General features: G+C 31.0%; 3 protein-coding genes across 3 annotated transcripts; 2 read left to right on the forward strand and 1 right to left on the reverse strand.

The window, feature by feature from the left end:
* Positions 1–1,489: 1,489 nt before the first annotated feature.
* On the forward strand, positions 1,490–11,629 carry LOC114936177 (proto-oncogene tyrosine-protein kinase ROS-like). The gene is made up of 12 exons (XM_085485888.1): positions 1,490–1,646; positions 3,071–3,173; positions 3,973–4,090; positions 4,312–4,697; positions 5,378–5,406; positions 6,061–6,318; positions 6,703–6,872; positions 7,099–8,579; positions 8,740–9,162; positions 9,380–9,597; positions 10,392–10,862; positions 11,067–11,629. The coding sequence occupies exons 1-12, from the start codon at positions 1,542–1,544 to the stop codon at positions 11,397–11,399; spliced, it is 4,095 nt and encodes a 1,364-aa protein (XP_085342014.1). The 5' UTR covers positions 1,490–1,541; the 3' UTR covers positions 11,400–11,629.
* Positions 11,630–12,633: 1,004 nt separating this feature from the next.
* pch2 (pachytene checkpoint 2 protein) lies at positions 12,634–22,600 on the forward strand. The gene is made up of 7 exons (XM_085486102.1): positions 12,634–12,877; positions 13,436–13,592; positions 13,707–13,901; positions 14,032–14,259; positions 14,440–14,787; positions 15,001–15,277; positions 19,376–22,600. Exons 1-6 carry the CDS (start codon positions 12,828–12,830, stop codon positions 15,265–15,267), a joined length of 1,245 nt encoding a protein of 414 aa, XP_085342228.1. The 5' UTR covers positions 12,634–12,827; the 3' UTR covers positions 15,268–15,277; positions 19,376–22,600.
* Positions 15,187–25,329, reverse strand: LOC114936224 (irregular chiasm C-roughest protein). Its single transcript, XM_029309341.2, is given in 7 exon segments — positions 15,187–16,711; positions 17,184–17,669; positions 18,030–18,365; positions 19,399–19,598; positions 22,721–22,850; positions 23,865–24,183; positions 24,185–25,329. Coding segments are annotated over 7 exon segments (2,082 nt in total). The 5' UTR covers positions 24,248–25,329; the 3' UTR covers positions 15,187–16,163.
* Positions 25,330–25,401: the final 72 nt, after the last annotated feature.

A 25,401-nucleotide genomic window follows, 5' to 3' on the forward strand; every position in this document is an offset into this window, starting at 1 on the left:
AGTGAGCGTGTAAATTAAATATCAGAAGTGTCGGAAAAAATAACTGACCGTAATATTATATATTATATATAGTATATAGATACGGTATATCAGATCAATAGTGCGAAAACGTGTTAAATAAAGTGTGTCAACATTTTCGAGAAAAATGTCGGGAGTGCCAAAAAAATCTAGCAATTATTATTTATATATACTCTAGATGATATAATGGAAATGTTCGACTCATACATTTACAAAATATTTCAATTTTACATATATAAAAGAATTCTAATATATGTAATATATATTTTACACCACTTGGAACTATATAATCTTCGTCAATTAAACTTTCCTTTTAAATTTCAATATAAAAGTGAGTCGTGTCAGATTTTTTAATACGGCTTTAGTTACTGAAATATGTATCTTAATCGAAATATTTATTTATAGAATTTGATAGTGCCGTGGTTCTTGTAATTGGGTAAAATTGTTAACAAGCAAGTATAAGTATTTTTAAGTACTTGGCAACTCCGCGTTGTTTGATTAGAGATTGATTGAATACTTACAAATAAATTTAACTTAACAATAAGTTATTTAACGCATTAAATATATCGAGTATTTGTCGCATCTTTTAGTTTAAACATTTGTCAATTTGGAATTGTACGTGCAAAAAGTTAATTAATTATTTGTCTCTTTTTAAAAAATTGTCTATGATAGGAAGCTGTAATTTTAAATATATCTTCTAAATATTCCTTTATTTCTTTTATTTTTTCTGTATAAAATTTGTAAGTATATTTTTTGTTATAGATGCAAGGGAGTGTAATATACTCTATAGACAGAACTATATATTTATATATATAACGTGAATACAAGTTGGCGACCAGTTTGAATAAGATTGACACAATCAATCTTAAGAAATGATAATATTGTACATCAAATTTATGATCATTTTCATTCCCATATAATTTTTATCTCTTATGATAGAAACATATTGAGGAATATATGTAGATTTACCGATTCTGCGAATGTATCGTCAGAAGATAAATAAGTTTACTATTTTCAAAACATAAAATGTGTATTATCTAAATTATCGATGATAAATCTAACAGTTAAAGGTAAATAAAATTTGATACTTTATAATTGTAATTTTTATAATTATAAATAATACACACATCACTTGTTTTTTATTATTTGAACGTTTTTCCATTTGAACATTTCGTAAAACTACGAAAAAAATGGTTAAGTTTCATAGAAAATATATATAATAATCGTTGACCTAAAATTTTATAATTTAATCATAAAAATTATTATAACTATATATATATATATATATCGATCATGAGAAAAAGTTTAAAAAGTATTATTTAAAGATAAAAAATTTGTAATTTATACACATGCACACACACGAAGTCAAAGTGTTCTAAGAAAAATCAATCAAGAAACATTGAATCGATTAATGTAATCATTGAGAAGTGTTCGAAACATTAGTTTATAGCTGCTGGTTGTCAGTCGAGAATCGGGTAAAAGCCAATCGAGTGCAAACATCTACAAGAGGAAAGCAAGTTACTATGTTAAGAGCGTTAAAAATATTATGTATTTTATTAAAAGTGTTAATACTAACAAGAACAGCCATCACTTCCTCTTCGGAGAATCAGGAGGCTCCTATAGCTCAGGTCAGTCTCCAGAAAAAATATTTTTATGCGTCTTAATCTAAATCTCAAGCAACTTTTTTAAATTTTACGTAGAGATTTATTTCACAAAAAAAATTTTATATATGTTATATATAACAAATAATAGATTTACTTATTTTAATTAAAACTTTATAATTACGTAAGTATAGAATTTTCATATATAAATATACAATTTTTGAATTTTACGTTATACATTTAAAAATTGTAATTATATAGTACAAAATTAAATTAAAATGTGATAATATATTAAAACATAAACGTAACACAAAATAGAACAGAACAGAAAATTGTCTGATTTATTATTGACCTTCAGACTAACTGATTGAGAGCAATTTATTATACCGACATTCACATTGTATTGACTTTCTACTTCGATATTTAATCTTTTTGTTACGTATGCAACTTATTTTTACTAAAAAGATCTATTTTTTATAATAATTGACCTTGACATTTCATACTAATTGACTTTGAGACTAATTGATTGAGGACAATTTAATATACCGAAATTCACATTATATTGACTTTCTACTTCGATATTTAGTCATTTTGTTACGTATGCAACTAATTTTTACTAAAAAGATCTATTTTTTATATAATGTGAATTTCGGTATATTAAATTGTCCTCAATCAATTAGTCTCAAGGTCAATTAATACGCAATAACAGTTATCATTTATTGTGAAAATTGTGTCAATTATTTATCTCTCACTCAATGTGATATATATATATATATATATATATATATATATGTATTTTCATTAATTATGAGATATATAAATCGAAATGGCATTATGATCTCCAAAATTCGTTTGCATTAAAAAATATAACAATACTACAATTAAATAATTTAAATAAGATTCTTAAATACAAGAATTTATAAAATTTTATAATTATTTGTCTTTCTTGTTGCATATATTAATAATAATAAAATTAATCGTAGAAACACACTGTAATCTATTGTAAGCAAGTTATTGATATTCAATTAATTTCTTATTTTACTATTAAAAATGATACAAAAACATTACATATAATATTTATTTTAAATATTTTGAGGTAACTTATTAAATATATGTTGAATACATGCACAGTAACGCGAATGCCAATAATAGATGACTTGGTGTAAATGAAGCAAAACAATTTGTGATTTTAGCTGAGTTATTTACAATTTTAACATAATTCATTTCTAATAAAGTTGAACATTGATTCGAACGTTAGGATATATATCTATCGCGAATATTTATCAATTCTGCTATTTCGAACTCTGCTTTTATTACTTCAAAGATTTATATTTATTATCGCTCATCTGTAAAATATGTTTTAATTTAATCGTTCACGTACGTAATGTTTATCAACCAATTAAGTGGAATAATAGACTTTTACAAGTTATACAATGTATATTTATTAACAGGATATTCCATCCTTCAAGATTATCCTTATTCATGACTACTTGTCATCAAACGACGAATCTGTTCAGTATCATTTTGAAAATGTATCCATGAGAGATGAAATGGGTAAGAGTGCACTTGCAGAGATATGTCTAGAATCCTTAATAAGTTGCAAGAAATTATGTATATAAAACGTTATCAAAATTGAATTAAATTACATGCACAGAAAATTACGAGAATAATTTAATTTTTTAAGTTCGAGAAAATGAAAATTAGAATAATTATCTCTCAACAACAAGAAAAATACATTATTATAAATTCTATTGTCAAGGAGAGAGAGAGAGAGAGAGAGAGAGAGAGAATAAAAGAGAAAGGGGTAAATCACAACGAAACAATTTGAGAGAAAATCTATTATATTAATTTGCTAGCTAAACAATCGCAAATGTTATATTTTAAAATTCTTAATTAATAATGGAAAATTTTTAGCAGAGGAGTAATAATATAAACGCTTTGCAAATGTGTAAAAATTCATGTTCATTATAAAACATTTGTTTTTGTTTAAAATCTCTGAAAATTTTGTTACAAAATATTTACTTGTCCTTATTAATAATAATTATATTTTTAAATTACAGAAATTATTTTACATCATTTGATTACTCTAAAAATACTTTTGTTGTTTATACTTTGTATTTTAATTTATTTATGTTTTACGTTTTTTTTTTATTTAGAAATGTTTGTTATTTAAACTTACTTATGATACATTATTTTTCTTATCAATAATTTACGTCTTACAATTAGTTTTTCTTTCTTCAATTACTGAAATCAGAATTCGTAGATATAATTTTATATGTCAATTTGTACGATTTGGACATTTTTTAAAAATCTTTACATCATCTTTGTATATAATTATTTATAATTTTTAAAGTAGTCCAGGAAGAAACTACACTATCTCTAGAAAATAATCCAAGCGAGCCAACATTTCCCAGGGCATTCGTAGAATTTAACGATATACTAAACAGAAATGACAGTTTTGTAACATTCAGGTAAATATAATAATTATTTAGCTATATAGTGTGCTTTTAGCCTTTTGAATTAAATACATATATGTATCTGTAACGATACATACATACATACATACATATATACATACATATATATATATATATATATATATATATATATATATATGTATAGATAAGCTTTAAAATCCTACCAGAAATTTGCGAAAATAAAAAGGTTAATATATCTTATTTTTTCTTTACAGATGGAACAAACCTGAAATTACGAATGGAGTGATACAAAAATACAGAGTTCAGTATTGGTTTATCGAGAACATGAAGAGAATCCAAACCAGTGTAGATATTCCAGCTAACAATAAAATATTGCAACATAAAGCGTACAATTTAAAACCTAATACAATGTACTATTTCAAAGTACGAGCGCATAATAAATTTAATGCTGGCCCTTACACGAAATTCATCAACGTGTCGACCACGCATGAGAATCCGATACCTCTAGTACTCGTCAGCATGATAGATAAAATGCAGATATTGGATATTGATTTACAGATCGGATTTGAAAAATATATTTATTCATCCTTTGACCAACGAGAAATTGTATACTCAGTATTGGAACATAAGAGTTATGGATGTTAGTAATTTAATCAACTAACTCTGGCAAATTAAGTGATCTTTATTTAATATTCACGACGTTTCGGCCATGGGTTTCGGCCCTTATCAAGTGCTACAATATATAATAATGACAATTATTAGAAAATTAAAAAAATTAAAAATTAAAAAGTAACAAAGTAACTGTAATAAAACAATAAATATTTCCACACATTAATATGTAAACTTACCTAAAACATAATTTTTTTTATATAAAAAACTTAATTTTTGATCTTAGAATGTGACAAGATATAATATGAAACAATTAACTATATCATTGTGTCGGTTTCAAGCTCTTTATATACTCATTACTTTAATCAAACTAAACGACCTTTATTAGTTTTTCGTAAACAATATTTAGATTATCCGTGTCTTTTTGTAAATTGATTGTGTTGTCAAATTTTTGATAAAAAAACATCTCCGCGATTTCTCGTTTTCGTACATATTTCTCATGATATAAAATTTCAAGAGCGGACCAATCAAAATCATGACCATTATCCAATTTATGATTACTAATGACTGAATAATTACTATTGTGTACCTTAATGTTATTAAAATGTTCTTTTATGCGTGTGCCTAATTGTCGTTTAGTCTGACCGATGTATGATGAGGAACAATTTGCGCAGTTAATTTTGTATACTACTCCTGTTTTTTCTTTTAAAGGTAGAGGATCTTTGACACGTTTAATTAGTGTATTCAATTTTTTCGGTATACAATAAACGCTTTGCATGCCCATAGATTGTAATAATCTCGAAATGTCTTCACTTAGTTCTTTGACGTACGGTAGGTTTATGATGCGGTCAATTTTTTCACTAACTAAATTATCGTTGTCAACACTGCGATCGTCGTTATTTCGTGTCTCAAGTAATTTTAGCCTATTTTTTACAAACTTATTAACCACATTCGACGGAAAACCATTGTTCATCAGTATCGATATTACTTTAGCGATGTCCACTTGATGAAAACTGTTGTCCGATAATAAAATCGCATGATCGACCAGACTAAAAATGGTATTAGTTTGATCAAAGTAATGAGTATATAAAGAGCTTGATACCGACACAATGATATAGTTAATTGTTTCACATTATATCTTGTCACATTCTAAGATCAAAAATTAAGTTTTTTATATAAAAAAAGTTATGTTTTAGGTAGGTTTACATATTAATGTGTGGAAATATTTATTGTTTTATTACAGTTACTTTGTTATTTTTTAATTTTTTAATTTTTTAATTTTCTAATAATTGTCATTATTATATATTGTAGCACTTGATAAGGGCCGAAACCCATGGCCGAAACGTCGTGAATATTAAATAAAGATCACTTAATTTGCCAGAGTTGGTTGATTAAATTACTACTATTTTTTAATTATCATCTGTGACTTCAGAGTTTTTTATATCATTTATGGATGTACTATTACAGTTACTGCTGGACATACTGGTGGATGGAAACTGGTATCATGCGATTTTAATCAAAATGAAATGGAAAAACCGCTTTCTTGCACAAAAAAAAATTATACTATTGACAATATGGCGGATAATCTTTGCATTGATTGGGTAGCAAGAAATCTTTATTGGATCACAAAAAAAGAGGAAGCCTTGATTCAAGTATATTTTTATTCTTGAACGCTATTTGATTGATTTAAGCATAGAATGCTCTTTGTAATCACAAATTTTCATTTGCCTTAATAATAAATAAGTTTGTGTGAAGTATATTTTATCCTTAAGATATATTCTTGTTTTAAAAATTGCATATGGTAAAAACAAACTTAGTCACATTTGAACTATTAGAATTATTATATATATTTGAAAGTACCGCTTATATCCGATGCTCACTTGTCACTTGTCCTTGCAATATTTATAAGTAAATTTCAGTTTCAACCAAGAATATTTTGCACTTTGTTTTAAGGATAAATTATCCTTTATCCGAAATTATTTATATTTGGCGCTATTATAAGGATAAAATATACTTGAATTAAGGCATATTTGCAGTTTTCCAAGAATACTGTTCTTTCTGAGAGCATTAAGTATACCACCTATACCACCTACTACAGCATTATGAAGTTAGACTTGACATTATTGCAAATGGGCATATTCAAATTAGATTCTATTTTAAAAAGATATGAGCGTATCACATTTTTAAACGTACTGCCATCTACAGGGTACATATAACTTAGTACATTTAAAAGAAATATTAATTTTATCTCTTTCGATTAAAACGTATTAATTTATAATTTTACAATAATTTAATATTTATATTTCATTAAAGCTTAATTATGGAATCATAAACAGACACAAAGTTGTAAAAAATTTAAACAATTACATATTCGTTTCTGATATATAGTTACAATAATGTTTTATAAGTAGAATAATACCCATATTTTGCAGATATATTTATTGGACGGAATTAAACTCGGATACGCCGCAAGATTACCAATTTATAATAATGAAATCGGATTTCGATGGAAAAAACATAACTCCTTTTTTGAAAAATGAAGACGATATATGCTTCTGCCTATATAAATTAATAGAAGTAGATTCTTGTATACAGATTGACAACACAAATGTTGACAACCCGGTAATGTACTGGACATCGAAAGATCGCTTAATAGCAGCTGACATTCATGGTTGTAGATGCAACCTGATTTTAAGCACTGGAAACAATCAAACACTTTTCCAATACTTAACGGTTGACAAGACAAATATTTACTTGTACAACGCATACGAGAATCTAATCTATATTTTAAATAAGAAATATGCTTTTTTCGAAAGCAAAGAAAACGCATATAAATATGTTCAAAAAGTATATCCTCCTCCATCTATTTACTCAAAACTAGTCACAGTGATGAATTGGTATCAATTCAAAGCTCTTGATAAATCTTTACAACAATATCCCTCAACGAGATGTCTGACACCTAACTTAAAAGCAGATTATCGTGTTGAAAAAGAGACGATAACAGTGAACAGTATCACCGTGAACCTTCCGGAGGCGATTCTCAATGACGAATGCAAAAAGTACAACTTAGCTACCACTATATATACAATCTCTGTGAACTATTTGTCATGTTTGGACAATAATCTTGACAAATTCGAGAAATTCCAGCTGCGTACGACCTTACGGCAATACGAAATACCAGATTTAATACCGTTCACAGAGTACACGTTGAAACTGGCACTGAGCAATTTTTATGTTGACAAATTATCGATGGATTTACACTTTGGCTCCAATGTGAAACTGACAACTATCAGAAAGCTCGACGCGCCGGCAGATGTGACAGTACATGTTCTAACGCCTACTTTGATAGTAGTCTATTGGATGCCACCAAGAACATTAAATTGTGTGGCAGTGAATTACGAGGTGCATTGGATATCAGTACATCTTCAAAATAGCACGCGAAAAATAATTTATCAGCACGACAAACAACTTGTCGAGCCCAAACGTACAAAAGGTGGCAAGTTTACCACGATAATACAGTCGCTGCTGCCAGGACAAAAATATTTGATAAACGTGCGTGTGTATCCGATCAACTTCAGCAACTTATTCACTGACAGTGTGAACAAAACTATTTACATGTACTCAGAACCGAATAATTTAAATTTGATCAGGATTAGTACGAATGCAATGACTATCTCGTGGATTCCTACTGTCGACCTGACGAGTCGTTACACGCTGGAATATAAAAATAATGCGACGCGTAAGTGGCAAATCGCGAATAACACTGAGATGAATAATGGTAAAGTCATGTATTATATAGATAATTTATTATCGCGAACTTTATACAAATTTCGTTTGATCCTGAAATATCCTGATTATATGGAAAACTTTATATGGCCAACTGATGGAAAAGAATTTACTTTTGAAACGCTTGGTAAGCGAATAAAAATATTATATCATATTTATTTAAAGAAGATATTATTTAAAATATATTTATTTAAAATATTTTTATAAATTAAAAATTATATAATAAAGTTTTAAGTAAACATATTAGAATAAAAAAGAAATTTAAAGTGTATTTTTGTATAACAAAGGTAATGTTCCGAGCGCTCCTGGGATACCTACGATAATGATACTTTCAAATTTCAAGTATCAATTAAACTGGGATCCTGCGCAAGCTCATGATGCGCCAGTGATTTTATATCGGCTAGAGGGTTTAATCGTCAAAGATAATCAGACCGACAAAAATGAATATTGGAATTTATATTATAATGGAACAAATAATTACTGGATAATTACAAAAGACATAAATCAGAAATATCGATTTCGCGTGCAGGCTAAAAACGCTTATGGCTTTGGAGAATGGAGTAAATCAAGTGTGGTCATTGATTCAAATTTAATAAAATCTATCGAAATATCAACTGCGCAATACCTATCATATCTATACACTTACGTACCATTAATATTAAGCCTGGTCTTTACGTTTGTAATCTGTTGTATTTACTATTTTTACTGTTGTAAGTATATTTAATATAAATTTCAGATTTTTATTATATATTATTTTAGATTTGATATGTGTGTATATTATATAGTTTCTGGGAAGTTATATATATATATATATATGCATATATATATATATATATATATATATATATATAGTTATTTTATTAAGATATGTATAAATTTTGCAATGCAATAGATAAATGTAATATAGTGTTTCTTTTTATTTAACAGCATATCAACAACGCAAAGAGAACAAAATAATTGTGCCTGCAATAATGACAGCTCTCGAATTAGCAGTTTTAAACGACAATCCTTCCATCAACAACTTCCAGTTTAACGCGCTATATGCTTCAAAATTGCAATACAATCTAGGCGAGTTGGCCATGACTATAATTGAAGAACAGCAAATTATTCTAGGAAATCTTCTAGGTAGCGGTGCATTTGGACAGGTAAAAATTAATTTTTTATTAATATAAATTTAACATATATAAGATAGGCAATAAGAGCCAAATCGTGGATGACAGTGCGTTATTCTAAACGAAACTAAATTTTTTCGTTAGAATTAAATACCTGTTGCACAAGGCACCAAATTTTTACTTGGACACGGCCAAGATATAAAATTGGAATAATCTCTACAAGAGATTTTTAATTCCATGTATCCCCTATTCCCCCTAAAGAACTAAAGTGCGAGAGAAAAATATAGATCCGAAAGTCGAAGAATCGGGAATCGAACCCGAGACCTTTCGCTTGCCGGGCGACTGCTCTTCCAACAGAGTTCTGCGACTTTCGGATCTATATTTTTCTCTCGCACTTTATTTCTTTAGGGGGAATAGGGGATACATGGAATTAAAAATCTCTTGTAGAGATTATTCCAATTTTATATCTTGGCCGTGTCCAAGTAAAAATTTGGTGCCTTGTGCAACAGGTATTTAATTCTAACGAAAAAATTTAGTTTCGTTTAGAATAACGCACTGTCATCCGCGATTTGGCTTTTATTGCCTATCTTATATATGTTAAATTTATATTTATATTACAGAGCCTAGTTAAACTCTTAATTAATTTTTTATTATTTACATATATTCTCGAAAACTCTTCTTAATTTTTTAATAAGAAAATTTTGATTTTAATTAAACATTTTTTAATACAAATATTTGCAAAAATCAAAACTTTATAAGAAGTAAAACAATCTAAACATTTTAGCACGCATTTTATCAATTTGCGTTGATTATGAAATATTTTACAGGTATTTCGAGGAACTCTCAAGAATTTTGAAAGATCAGACACAACACCTGTCGCCATAAAAATGTTAAAAGAAAATGGTTCCTCGAAAGAGAAAAAGGAATTCTTACGAGAGGCCAAATTTATGAACTATTTTCGTCACAAACATGTACTGAGATTATTAGGCATCTGTGTGGACGCGGATTCACCAATGATTATATTGGAATTAATGGAGGCTGGTGACTTACTGAAATATTTAAGAGAGAGTCGAACATTGCAATCGTCAGATCCGCACGCTTTGCGTCTGCAAGATTTGTTCGCTATGTGCGAAGATGTTGCACGGGGTTGTCGCTACTTAGAAGAACTGCATTTTGTGCATAGAGATCTCGCGTGTCGAAATTGCTTAATATCGGCAAGAAATCGTGAAAACCGTATTATAAAAATCGGCGATTTCGGATTAGCTAGAAATCTTTACAAGGAAGATTATTACCGCAAGGTAAGTGTTCTAATTTGAAAAAGATAACGTTATCATTTTTATTTTTGCATAGTTATAATTATTTATATAAGCCGCTTAGAATGTAAAAAAATTTTTTTAACTGTATAAATAGAAAAAAAATAGATGACTTAATTTTATTTGCGTACAACACTTGCTTCAAAATTAAATGATTTCGTAAAAAAATGAATTGCATAACTGTTCTAGAAAGGGGAAGGCCTTCTCCCTGTTCGCTGGATGGCCCCGGAATCTTTGATGGACGGAATATTTACTTCACAAAGCGATGTTTGGGCATTTGGAGTACTGATGTGGGAAATTATGTCATTGGGTGAACAGCCTTATTTTACCAAAAATAATTTAGAAGTAGTGCAGTATGTGTCTGCGGGCGGTAAGCTGTCGAAACCTCTCAACTGTCCACCAATGTTGTTCCAGTTGATGCTGCATTGTTGGACTGCGGCAAACAATAGGCCAAATTTCATACATTGTCTCGAAAATATCATAACATTGAGAGACAACATAGAAGACGCGAAACTGATTTGAGTTCGATAGTTAATTTAAAATATATTAACAATAATAATAATATGTATGATTAAAAGGGATATTAATATTTTTAATTTCAGCTAGTTATTTTTCACCTTAAACTTATTAACTTTTTCTTTAGTTAAATTTTTTTATTTCTGAAATACTATTATTGTTTTCTTATAAGTTAATGTAAACGTACGTTTTATTTTTTTAAATAAGATATCATATTTTTTATGTTTATTTGTCATCAGTTGTAATTACAAAAAAATATCTTTCTATATAAAAATAATTTTGTTATTTGTTATTATAAATTTTGAAAGAATTAACAAACAAAATTTTAGTTTAATATAAATATTAATATGTTTTAAAATTAACTTTCGATTTAACTTCAGTTGAATTCATTAATCTTATAACTTAACTTTAACTGAGTTAATTTTTTGGTTACGCAACTTTTAACTTAACTTAAATTTATTTTATAAGCAACTAACTTTAACCTAACTTTAGTTTAAAAAAATAATTATAATTTATCCAATCTTGGCAAACGTACAGAGAAACATATATATACATATATATCAATAAAATTGATATTTATGTTTAATAAACATATAATTTCAAGAAACAAAATGTCGAGCGATTGTTTATGTGTTGTATATTATGCAGAAATATTTCATGATATAGTACAGCGCTTAAACTTATATACATGTATTCTGTGAAATAAAATAATAAAATTTTATATTGGATATTAAAGACCTGCGTATATAATAGAGAAAATGTTAGGAGAATAAATATTAAAATATTAGAAAAAGAAATTATTTTAAAAAGTCGAAAAGACTTTGTAATACAAATATATAAATTATATCTGCTTATACTCTTTAATTTTAAGAGATCTTTATATCCGTATTTGTTTTGTATATATCAGAGTTTTTCGATTTTATTATATTTATTTTTATATTTATATTTTTTTCTATATTTATTTATTTATTTAATTTTATATTTTGACATTTATGTATTTTTATTACTATAATTTTTATCAATTATATTTGTTTTTTAATTTTTTTTATCATCTTTTATTTTATTTTATTTACAATAAAGTTATAATTTTTACCGACCGTAAGTAATTGAGAAAACGTGCTATGTTGATAATAAAGTAAATTAGACAATCTTTAAATTTTATCTTTATAAGATAATATGTATTTCGCATATTTTAGTTCTTGGTCTTTTCGTCAATCCTCAATCTTTAATTTTCTTTATACTTCGTGTTTTCAAACGACTTCTAATTTTGAATTCTATATACATCCACACAAAGAACGAAGTAAAGTGTCTTAACAGAAAAAGATATTCTAATTTTATTTACGTTTTATTTATTATGTGATATTAGAATTATCTCGTAAATTATTTCACTCTGTTAAATCATAAGAACATTCATAAATAGACACATACGTCAAAATGAATGAGGGAAACGTGTTACACATAGAGATATGTCAAAATGCCACCAGGTATTAAGTATTTCATTCAAGTCTCATTCTTTCAAATGCATTATTGTGTATAAAGCTATAATATGAGTTTATTATTTTAATTATTTTGATCTTTGATTTTTGAAGAATCGATGTGCATCATTATTGTTTATGTTAACCTAAAAAGCAGCTGAAGAAACGCATTAATTGTTTTACATTATATTATTGCACATTATTTCATTGTAATTTGATACAAATAAATGTCAAACAATATTGTGGCATAAGAAAAGAATTTAGAAAAAAAGTTATTTGACTATATTTATTCTTTTGACTATTTAATAAATTCCATAAGAAGGAGAATATATTTTCTTTTTTATTAATGCATATCCTAATTTAAACTATTGATGCAATTAAATGTAATGTAAACTTGACATTCATAGTTAAAGATTTTATTAGTTCAAAAAACCTTTATATATCATTTCAAGTTTTACTCTAATCTGCAACTAGAATTTAAAGTTTTCAGATTTATATTTTATGTTGTAATTCATTTATATTGTAATTCAAAGAAACTAAATGATTTGATTGTATTTATTGTTTTAGCACTTTATCGGGAGAAGTAATTAAAAAGGCAGTAAATGCAGAACTTATGTCGATGAATGAGATTTCTCTCGATATTATTCTACGTGGTAAAGATTTTGTGAATATAATTATACAGAATCATATTGAATCTATAATATGTTCATCAAATTATGTAGAGGTATTATTATTTTTTGATATTAATTTAGTACAGAAAGATATATTCTATACATATATATATATATATATATTTATTTATGTATGTACATTATTATATTATATTATTGTATTGCAGAAAGGGAAAATAAAAATTCAAGGTGTCGTTATTAAATATTATATCTATAGACTGACACAGGAGGGTGCTGCGACAGAAACAATTAAATATGACTCTGATGAATTGTCAGTTGCATCTCATTGGGTGTTACCTGCTCAGGAATTTCACTATATGTGGGAGAATCTGTATTATGATTGTGATATAAGAATAATGTTAGTAAACTTAATAGATAAATTTTACATAAAGAAATAATTCTTTTGTGTATACTTTTAAAGTCATCTATTATTGAGGTATAGTTTATTGAAAATGTGTAAGGTTATTAAGTTTCTTTATTTCTTTTGTTTAGTTATTGCGTTTTGTGGAGACAACAATGTTGTTTTCCGATCTTGCAGTTAATTCTAACATTATAAGTTGGAATAAAGTGGTATTGTTGCACGGTCCTCCAGGTACAGGCAAAACCAGTATGTGCAAAGCTCTAGCTCAAAAAGCTGTAATTCGTATGGCAGATCGCTTCACTCATGGAGAATTAATAGAGATTAATAGTCACAGCCTATTTTCAAAATGGTTTTCCGAAGTAAGTATTTAGTTATTATTTCTAGCTTGTGTTTCATAGAATAGCGGTGCAATGTAGAATTAAAAATGTTAAATTTATATGTATTAGCTAACAATATTCACACAATTAGCTAATAAAATTTAAATATTATTGTATACAATTTAATATCAGGTAAAACGGTTATTCTGTATTTTGCTATAGAGTGGGAAACTTGTTATGAAGCTCTTTGATGAAATAAAAAATTTGGTGCAAGACGAGAAATCACTGATATGCATTTTAATTGATGAGGTAGAATCATTAGCGCACGCACGTAAATCGTGCAGCAACGGAACTGAACCATCTGATTCTATACGTGTTGTAAACGCGCTGCTCACGCAATTGGATCAAATCAAGCAGTATTCGAATGTTTTAATCTTAACGACGAGCAACATGACGGAAGCCATAGATATTGCGTTTGTCGATCGAGCTGACATCAAGCAACATCTTGGATATCCATCCGAAGTAGCTATATATAATATTTATCATTCATGTCTGAAGGAATTAATGAGGGTACGTAAGTTTTAGTTCTGCATGATAATGAATTGCTTAATGTAGAAAATATAGGAAATTGATTAATCACACACATTAATCAAATGTCTCTTTACACTCTATCTGTGAGAAAGAGTTCTTTTATATTAGATAATCTTAATAAGTTTTAACCAAATATTAATAAAGTATATTCTTTAATTTAACATTATTGTATATTATTTTTGTATGTTTCAGACTGGAATTTTAGAGTCTGAAGAGATATGCGATATTTCGCAGTTAAAGCTATTCGGATACACGGAGGATTCAAATACCAAAAACAGTTTGAAATTGTTGGAACTTAGTCGTGGTAGCGAAGGATTGACCGGTCGCACTTTAAGGAAGATACCATTTTTGACGCATGCTCTTCATTTATCCGCAGACAAAACTACACTGTCCAAATTTCTGAAGGCCATGTACTCGGCTATTTTGAAAGTTCAACAGGAAAACGAATTGCAGCCATAAATATAGAAAGGTTTCTTTTTTATTTATTATTTTATAATTTATGCTATTTTTTACATGTCCATATATCAATATACATTGTTTGATGTATTTTTTGCTTATATATTTTTAATAAATAATTATTGCAAAAAATGATTGATTTCCGGTAAAATCAATTTATTATATTATGAACATATATAAAGTTGGAATAATTAATCTTACATAACTTTGGGAACGAGGACAGTCGCTGGTTAAAAAAAAACTTAAAATATTTTATATATATATATATATATATATATATATATATATATATGTGTGTTCTTTGATTTAGAAATATGTATAGAAATACGAAACTATATATAACAGTTTCTGAGGTCCAGTTTTGCACCGATCCCGCCTCGTCGCGCAACCGCCATTAAAATCACTGAGATGCGACCGCTATTAAAGTTACGCTTCGTTCCGCTTCGACGACGCGGACTATACTTTGCACCGGTACACGAGTTCTTTATACAATATTATCGCGATGTATCTTTATTTCGGATATAGACAAATACTATTGTAATCTTACTTATCGGAGGGGGGGATTAAAATACAGACGAACATTGCGATAATAAATAACAAACTAAAAAAAAAAAAACTAATAACGACATAAGAGATACATAACAACAATAGACAGTCTCTCGGATATGCTATATATCAGGCGTCTACGATATAAATATTGCAACATACAATATTCGATATCAACATGCATTTTGTATACACATATATCTCTGATTTTTTATATAATCTGTATAAAAAGATATCCTTGTTAAAAATGGCGTTAGACTAATGGGGAGGAAACTTATACAAAAATCCGTTGCTGTGGGAAATAAAATCTGATGATTAAAAAGAAAGAGATTTGACGAAAGGTTTATATCTTTTTACACGATGGTAGGCGGTTGCAGAACGGCCGGTGCTCTTCTAACTTTTAACGCTTCCGGACTCATGGCACGCGTCTGTTTCGCGATGTGACTGTAATCGTACGCGTTCTGGCCATTGTCCAGGCTGGACTTTCTGGCAAAGGTCTTTGCGTGAGACGAGTTGACAGAATTTTTTTGTTGATTTATCGACGTGCCGTTGTAAAGCGCGTCGGCCGCGATACTGCCCTCTTCCATCATCTCCTGTCGATACCGTCCACGTCGTATTCTCAGGATCGAGTACACGCCGATGGAGATTAGCAGCAATAGGAACAGGAGACCGACTGCAACAGCGGCGGCTATCATCCGCATCTCCGTAGGATCTCTCACTATCAATTTGATATTCGTCGAGTCCCGACCCTTCTCGCTCTCTACTAACAAGGTATATATTCGGGCGTCCTCCTTTTGCAGATCCTTAATTTCCAGTTTAGCCCAGTAACAGTTTGTGACCATTTTGTTCTCAAAGATAGGCTCCAACGGTAGAGCGTCATACTTTGGATGAATATTTTCTCCTGTTAAACGATCAAAAGAATTAGTAAAAGCCGAAATAAACACTGACATAAAGTAGATCTCGTTATTTGGTGACGATTTTTCCTCAGCAAAAATGTCGAGAAAAGCCATCATTTTTTGCATGTTCTCAATTTTTGCCATCATGTATCTTCATAATTAAACCTTAAATTAAAATTTTATTCAAGTAATTTCTACTTGAAATTAATTGGCGAATTTGATTTTGTTAATATTTTATTTCCACAAGGCTTACTTTGCGAAAATCCCTTTATTTTCAATCGCTTATAACTCGAAAATGATTGATGCCTCAATATTTTTGCTGAAGAAAAATTGTCTCCAAATAACAAGATCCACTTGTATATATTTTCGGTGTGACACCTTATGTCGGACACCTTGTATATAGACATGGATTCAACTTGATTTAAATAATTAATCTCTTTGAGAAAGGAAGTTATTAGATGAAATTAGGTTGCGTACCAGCTCGAATATGAGAACTACCCCACTGCCAAGCGACCAGTTTCGGGGGTGGTCGCGAACAGAATCGGGATTTGAGCCTGTGGACGGGCTCGCCGCTCCATCCGATGGACTCGTAGAAATCCCGGTCGCCTGGTAACGGCCTGGCCTGTATCTCCGGTGGTCCGGTCACATGTAGCACGTAATGGACATCGCTGGCGGTCTCCTGTTTGACCCCGTTGATCGTGTTGAAGGCGATGCAACGGTACTCTCCTTCGTCGGACCACATGATGTTCTCCAGACGCAGACGTCGGCCACCACCCTTGTTTGGTACGCGGTGTTCCGCGAAGGTTTCCGTGGCGCCACCACGAAGATGCACCCATCTGTACTGAGCTGGTGGATTGGCTTCGAACTCTGGACACTCGAAGAGCTCCACTGCGGAACTCAGCAGAGCCGTCTCCTCCACGTCCATGGAAGTGTTATTTTCTGTCTTCTTCAACTTTGGTTTATCTACAGAGGAAGACGCACACATCTGTATTTTTATGCTAACTATATGAGGTATAAACTATATGAGAAGAAGGAGTGCTACAGGAAGATAGATTGCATTATTGTGAAGATTTTGCAAGATACTTGGAATCTAACTTTTATTTTTCCGTGAAAAAAAGAGAGAAAAAAGACTACAACTTTCACAGCAATATATAATGTAATATTGCGCATAATAAAGATGTTTATGTACGCGAGGATTGTCATAACGCGCCTATGTATGATTCTACGAGGAAAGCGATACGCGGATCTTGAAAGGAGGAAGGCAATAGTGGGATAGGAAGTAGGGTGTACGAGTCGGAAGCAAAGTATTGTAATTGCACGAACGTTGCACATCGAGTCTGTAACTTGCGGGAGCGCTTTCACCGATGCTGTTGACCGCCTTGCACGAGTACAGGCCAGCATCGTGGCTCTTGACCGGCTGGAATCGCAGCTCGGCTACCAACACGCTGTCGTTCAGCTGCGAGCCTATGCTTTGTATCGAAGACGGCGATGCCGATGAGGTATCGAACAGCAACGTGCCAAGCGGTATCGAGTCTTTGAACCACTTGACGCTCGCTATTGGATTAGCATTCGCCAGGCACTTGAGGCTCAAGACGCTCGCCGAATCTTCCAGAGCCGTGCGCTGCTGCGGACTCGTCTCGAGTCGCACTTCCGGCGTATCTGAAAAGTATTTCTGTTACACACATGTAGGAATTTTACCCTAATATCGGTATAGGGGCGCAAAGAAAGAAGAGCCGAGCCTCACATCTTAAGTTTTTCACATACGGGAAAAGTGAAAATTGTATATTCATCAGCTCAGTTTTATTACCCAGATGGGAAAATTTTTAGCTTTATTTTTAATTTTAAAATGTAATGTCTAATATATTGCGTTGTAATTTTAAATTTAAACTTTGATTATTTATTAAAATGTATCTGTTACACATGTATAGGGATTTTACACTCTAATCGGTAGAGAAGCAAAGAAAGAAGAACCGAGTCTCGCGTCTTAAATTTTCCACATGGGAAAAGTGAGAAATGTATATTTATTCGTCAGTTTGTCATTTTTATTTTTATTACCCAGATGGGAAAACGTGTGGAAAAATTTTAGCTTTATTTTTAATGTTTAAATATAATGTCTAAATATATTGTGTTGCAATTTTAAATTTTGATTATTGATTTAAAGTTTAGTTATTATAATAACATTATGTAGCACAATCTTTATAAAATTGAATAATGGTTGAAGATTTTGTATCAATAATAAAAGTATAAAAAATAAAGGCAATGAAAGCCAGCGCGATTAATGGAACTCACAAGTTTATTAAATTAATTATAATTATTTATAATGTTTCGGTCGGTTTTTGGACCATCTTCATATATATTTATATATTTATTATTTATTGTATAAAATTGAGAATGATCATCTTAATACAATTATTGCAAAGGTGTCTTATATGGGTACTTTTTCCTAATATATTTTTTAAATGATGAAATCAAAGTAATAATTACAAATAAATTAAATGAATAAGAGGAGAAATAAAAGCACGAAAAAATATATTTAAAAAAATGGACTGTTCTTTAGTTTTGATACCTATTTTGACACATTTTTCTGCTTGAGAAATATATTTTTGACGAGTGATTATTTGAAGGCGGTGAAATTTGAACTTATGAGATACTTTTGTTCATTGTTCTAGAGAAAGACCGATTGTTTACGTACAGCGAATGTCCAGTCGCGACTCCACAGTGGCCGGGGTTAAACTCGCCGGATGCACGGTCACACATCGGATCGGCAGACCGTGATTCTCCCTCTGACCACGCACCCGTAGACGACTATGAGCAGCCCAGGTCTTCCGATTATCCACCTCCGTTGCGTTGTTCTGCTCCCCCAAAGGTTCCACCTCCTTGTTCCCTATGAACCTGCCCGACAAATTTGCCGACGTTACAAGTATGTAAGAGAAACCTTAACACCTCATTTAATTTTTAAACAGGCTCGATGAACGGATTTATAATCCACGAATTAGTTATGGACGGTTGAAAATTAAGGGTTCGCGCGACAAAAATAATGAACCCCTTTTGTTGAAAAAAAAAACCGATTCAAATTATTTAAGGGGTTATACCTATCCACGAGAAAAAACATGTATTTTTAGGATTTTGGTTTTGAAAAAACTGAGACTTTTTAAAATAAATGTTTACATATTCAAATGTATACATTTTGAGGATTCTACAGTATTTTTTTTATTACAAAATATAAATAAACAAAGAAGAGGAAGATATATCAGCGATCTTCTTAAGAGCATTTTTAAGTTTCTTTTACCTACTATAGCTTTGAGTTTATCTGAAATGAAAAATTTGAGCAAATTTAGTTAGTATATTAGTTTATCTACTGCCCGATCGTAGCTTTTTTTCGTTACGTAGTTTTTTTACAGATAAAATTGGACGATTTTTATGGTAAAAAATCATTTCTTTGAACAACCGTCATTTTGTCCTAAATTAATTTTTCGATAATGAACGATCGGACACTAGATAAACTAATACATAATATTAACTAAATTTGTTCGAGTTTTTCATTTCAGATGAACAAACTCAAAACTATAGTGGCCCAGAAACTTAAAAAAATGCTCTTGAGGAGATCGCTAATACCTTCTTTATTTATACTTTGTAATGAAAAAAATACTATAGAATCCTCAAAATGTATACAATTGAATGTTTAAACATTTATTTTAAAAAATCCTTTAGTTTTCAAAAAGTTCTTAAAAATACATGTTTTATTCGATTTCACATGTATAACCCCTTAAGAAATAAAGGGTGAAGATAATTTGTTACATATTTAGAGAGAAACTCTGTGGAAACTCTTTTTTTTTTTTATACTATATAAATTCGAAAATTTGTTTCGGTTTATCGAATCCTATCGAGTTCGATACCGCGGATGCATATGCAAAAGTTCGACGCTCGTAGTTATAGTTCCGTTTCCGCGAGTGATTCACATAACCCATCAGTTTCCGCTGACCGCGAACTGGCCTTCTTCCCAGTGAAAAAGAGAAAAAAAAAGAAAGAAGGTCCGTAACCCTTTTCTAACGTGATTCACAGGCGCAGCGGCGGGATTACGCTCGCGGCCAGTTTCTCCGTTTCTATGGCTATAATATACATAATTATACTCGGCGTAGCCGTGTCCGCAACGCGAAGAAAAAGAAAACACCGGGCAGAGATCATTAAACCGTGTAGCTATTATTGGTCGTAAAAGAATGCGCGGTCGATATTGTTTCAGACAAGTCCCATCGGACGAAATTCTTCATTAGGACCGTGAACCAAAAATAAAAATGCGTGGGAACGCGAATGCAACAGACGTTTCTCCTGAAATTGATTCGCGCGCGAACGAGTCACTATACCATATATATATCTTCTACGAAACGCTACAAAGGATTACAACAAAAATTCCACGGACGCGTAAAAGTTTCACTTTGAAAGAAGAGTGCCTGAAAGAGATTAGAACGGAGATCATATGTGTTGCCTGAGATGTTACACATTTGGCAAGACAGTATATGTATAACGTCTCCGTGCCGGAAAGAAACTCGGTTTTCCTTCAAAGGGCCCATTCATTAATGAGAGACCCTCGTGAAGGAATACATATGCTACTATTCAGGTCTTAAATTACATATCCCCAGGTTCGCTTCTGGGAATAAGTGAAGCGTGCATTTTCAAAAGAAGCGCGTGCCATCCGTAGAACAGATGTTTTACATCGTAAGAACATAGATAAGGTGCGGCTAAATTCATCAGACCGTAAACCAAAATGACGATCCCTCCGTGACCCTTCCCTTCCATAAACATACCTAACGTCACGGATTCTTGCAGCTCTGCTCTCGGCGAGCTGTCGATGTTTATGTTTGAAAATGATTATATTTTTTTTTCTGCGAAATAAATACAAGTGCGGGAATGTAAAACGCGCTACTTAGCTTCACAATTGTCATTTGTTGCGCAAAGTGTTGGCGTGGACTTTCTAGCGAACCGCAACGGAATTGTTTCGATTTTTGTATTTTGTATATAATGGGGTGTCGCAAGAAATATCGATAATATCCTGCCAACAGATTTTTATGAAGAAAACTTTTTTTTTGGAGTTCATTATTACTTATTGAAAAAGATAAGTAAAGATAAATATACATAAATAATACTTTTTTTTATAAAAGTATCCAATAGATTAGTACACAGAGTAATACATAAATAATATAAAGATAAATATTTATTTTAAATTTTTAAAAAATTTAAAAAAAAATTGATTTTTATATTTTTTAATAAAATTTAAAATATATTTTGTAAGATATTTGTAGGGCGAAGCTTATCATGTATAAGAAAAAAATTTATTTATTTTAATGATAAATATTTTCTCTTTCTCTCTTTCTTGTGCTTAAATTTTTACCAAAATTTACTAATGAAGAACATAAATTATTTAGTATCTCTTCAACCGATTATTACCACTTATATACTTTCTATCAAGATCGGTGTGTGTGTGTATATGGTCAGCATTCCAACTGTCTAAAAGTAGAAATGTTTTACTCCTAATCGTCTTGTCTCAGGTAAAAGATCGCTGGAGACAAATGGATCCATTCGTAATTATCTAGTATAAGGTTTAAATCTTTTAACTTTTTTTCCTCATAATTTTTTCCCATCTCCGCTATATCAAAATACTTTTCGTGGAAGGAAATAACGTATAGTTTTTTTACAATTTTTTAAGTGCACAAATAAAGAAGATACAAGAAAGAGAGAAAAAGAGGCAAAGCAAAATAAAGCGGAATACTAATTTTTTATATATTTTTTCAAATTATGATCCAATGTATTAATTCGTTAAAATTTCAGATAAAATCCCCTGTACATATGCATAATTTATTTTTTTCAGTTCTCGGTGAATAATAAATATTAAAATTTTGTATCTTTTTCCAAAATATTTAATTCATCTCTCTTTCTTTTCGCATAATGTTTTCTCTTACATAATCTTACTGTGATAATATTATTATAGTGTTTTAAGAGGAGCAAAAGTATCGACTTACCATTTGATGAACGCAGGAGGGTTTCCGTATCTCGAAACACACGAGATCACGGCTTCTTGTCCTTCCTCCAGCGTAAGGTTGGCGCCCAAAAAGAACCCTCCATATTCCAACTGTGGTTTCCTGGGTTTCACTGGAACACGCCCATTAGGGGTGCGCATTTCGATAAGACAATACGAGATAGAAATATTGCCGTATTCGGGTCACCCTCGCTCCTTTGTTTCCCTTTTCAAACGAATGCTTATACACGACCGCGATATTATCGTTACGAATAAATAATCGTCCACAGGAGCCGATTGAGCCAGAGTTGAGAGCTCCCGACTCAATTTACATTAACACGGATATTGCAAAATTGCGGAAAAGTAGAGCATAACGACCGTTTTGTACGTTTTCTTGCATCACTCGAGGTCAATGTTCGCGAAATATTAACCATCTTTCCTCCCGAAAAACGATTCGATGCGTTTTAATGCAATATTCGAGATTAAATATATGCTAATATATTGCATAAATTATATGAAAATAATAAAATAGAAATTATTTTTTCAATGGTAAATTATATTTGTGCGTAAATAATTTATAAAATAAATTCTTACAACGCATGAATACACGAAATATATTTTTATATTTATTTTACATTACATTATTTTGCCAATTATAGCAGTTTTAAATACACGAATATAGAACCATAATAATTATAATATGCAACATTACTGTATATGTTCATACATTAAAACAAAATTTATTAATTTGACTAAATCGTTCAACTAAATATTATTTTATTAATTGAACATGTAGAAATATTTAAATTAAATATAACATATATTAAATCTAATAAAACGTATATTTTACTTAAATACTAATATACGTTCAATGAACAAAATAGTAAATTTACTTGAAAGGTTTAACCAAGTTAACAATTCTATAAATAATTTTTATTATTTAGATAATAAATATAAAAATATATCACGCGCATATATAATTTTTCCAAGATTGGCGAACTATAGCTATGTCTTTTTAATTCAATCATTGATAAGGATATTTAAATTACAAGGGGCAATTTGTTTATCGCGGAGGGAGAGATATCTTACTCTTTTATTTGGATTGATCTCTAAAGTGACGTTTCGCGTAGATCAAAGCAAGGTCTCACCCTTTACGGTCAGCCTGGATTGCTCGGACGAGAGTGCGTCCTGGCGGGAAAAGTCGCTGGACGTCACTTGGCACTCCCAGAAACCGTCGTCGTAGTGCAGGGAGGCATGTCTGATCAGCAGGGTGCAGTCGTTGCCGCGAGTGCTCGCCCATTCATATTTCTCCGGATGCATTCCCACAGGTCTCCGATCCTTCTGCCAGACGCACTGACCCCTCTTGTCTTGCACCGTGCAACGCAGCTGCACATCGTCACCGGATGACACTTCCTGATATTGGGGCGGCTTCTCGATGAATTGCTGCTCGCCGAAGACTGCAGGTGCACCAGGTACACGCGGTGAAAAGTAGTATCGATAAGTGGGCCATCGACCGATCGAACGTCATCATTTTTGCTCAGGATTTTCGCGCGACCGATTTCATCAAGACATTTTCAAATACTGGAAGAAGGACTTTGGAAATGATTTCTTCTTCGACGAAAATTATCGGAAAATGTTTGATTTGAAGATTAACGGGGCGAAGAAATTGAGAATTTGATGTCATAGAGCGTTGCAAAATTTAAGGATTATACTTCGAAAATTTTTATGATCGGATACGATAATGATAGATGAGGGTTTGTAAATATAGCTGTATAAATACAAAAAGTCGTGGATTTTTGGGGATTTTCGATTTAAGAAAAACCGCACAGGAATTTATGAAGTGGAAAAAAATATAGAAAAACGTATAGATATACAAGACGTTGTTTACTTCACAAAAAGTCTGTGGGAACAAAAGTTCGTAATATATGAAAAATTCTTGAAATATTCTTCGATGGAAATAAATGTATACAAGAACAATCGAGATATCGCATACAATCGAAGGTATATTTTTCTCGATCTCGTAGAGTTCGAAGGTGTGAATATGATTCACATTACGTTCCCAGAGATCCACTCACAGATAAACACAGGGCATACTCCGCCTTACATTTCGCCATCAACGATCGATGGAGTAAATGGTTCGTAATCGCGGAACATTCACTCGCGAGTCTCTCGCTCGAAAATTCATTGAAGCAGCGCGAACACGCTCAGACCTTGCATTTTATTGCCGCTCCTAATAGCGCGAAAGTTCGCGAGCGATCGAAATGGTCCCGAATGCTTTCACCAGGATTATTCACTTGTCTTGGCGCGGTAAAAATGTTGCGATTTTTTTTTCAATCAAACAATTTATAAAATTCCGAATAAAGTGAAGCGCGCGGAACAAAATAAAGATTCTTAGTAGCCGGATGAATGTGTTATCGCGCAATATATTTATTTGTAAGCGATCTTTGTTTCAGTAATCCACGAGTTTCACTAACAGAACCGATCGCGATTCATAGCAGCGCAGAAGCGCGTACGATCTATTCGGTAAACACCGACGGAATGAGCCGCCTTCACGTTTGAAGGGTCGTGTATCTCCACGCAATCGAAGTAGCGCCTCCTCGACGGATCGGCGAAAACTAATGCACCCACTTGGATCTGGTTTTCTTTCGATGGGAGGGTTTTCTTTTGTTGGATTAATATTTTTCG

Source organism: Nylanderia fulva, unplaced genomic scaffold (genome assembly GCF_048542155.1).
Source record: "Nylanderia fulva isolate GAGA-0341 unplaced genomic scaffold, ASM4854215v1 Scaffold4, whole genome shotgun sequence".
Taxonomy (NCBI): Eukaryota; Metazoa; Arthropoda; class Insecta; order Hymenoptera; family Formicidae; genus Nylanderia; species Nylanderia fulva.

Excerpts from the sequence above, each read along its gene's own strand:
- LOC114936177 (XM_085485888.1), top strand. The coding sequence starts at position 1,542 with ATGTTAAGAGCGTTAAAAATATTATGTATTTTATTAAAAGTGTTAATA. Across the intron at positions 6,873-7,098 it reads AACGTACTGCCATCTACAGG|ATATATTTATTGGACGGAAT; the intron begins GTACATATAACT and ends CATATTTTGCAG. Across the intron at positions 9,598-10,391 it reads GTAGCGGTGCATTTGGACAG|GTATTTCGAGGAACTCTCAA; the intron begins GTAAAAATTAAT and ends AATATTTTACAG.
- pch2 (XM_085486102.1), top strand. The coding sequence starts at position 12,828 with ATGAATGAGGGAAACGTGTTACACATAGAGATATGTCAAAATGCCACC. Across the intron at positions 12,878-13,435 it reads ATATGTCAAAATGCCACCAG|CACTTTATCGGGAGAAGTAA; the intron begins GTATTAAGTATT and ends TTATTGTTTTAG. Across the intron at positions 13,902-14,031 it reads GTGATATAAGAATAATGTTA|TTATTGCGTTTTGTGGAGAC; the intron begins GTAAACTTAATA and ends TCTTTTGTTTAG.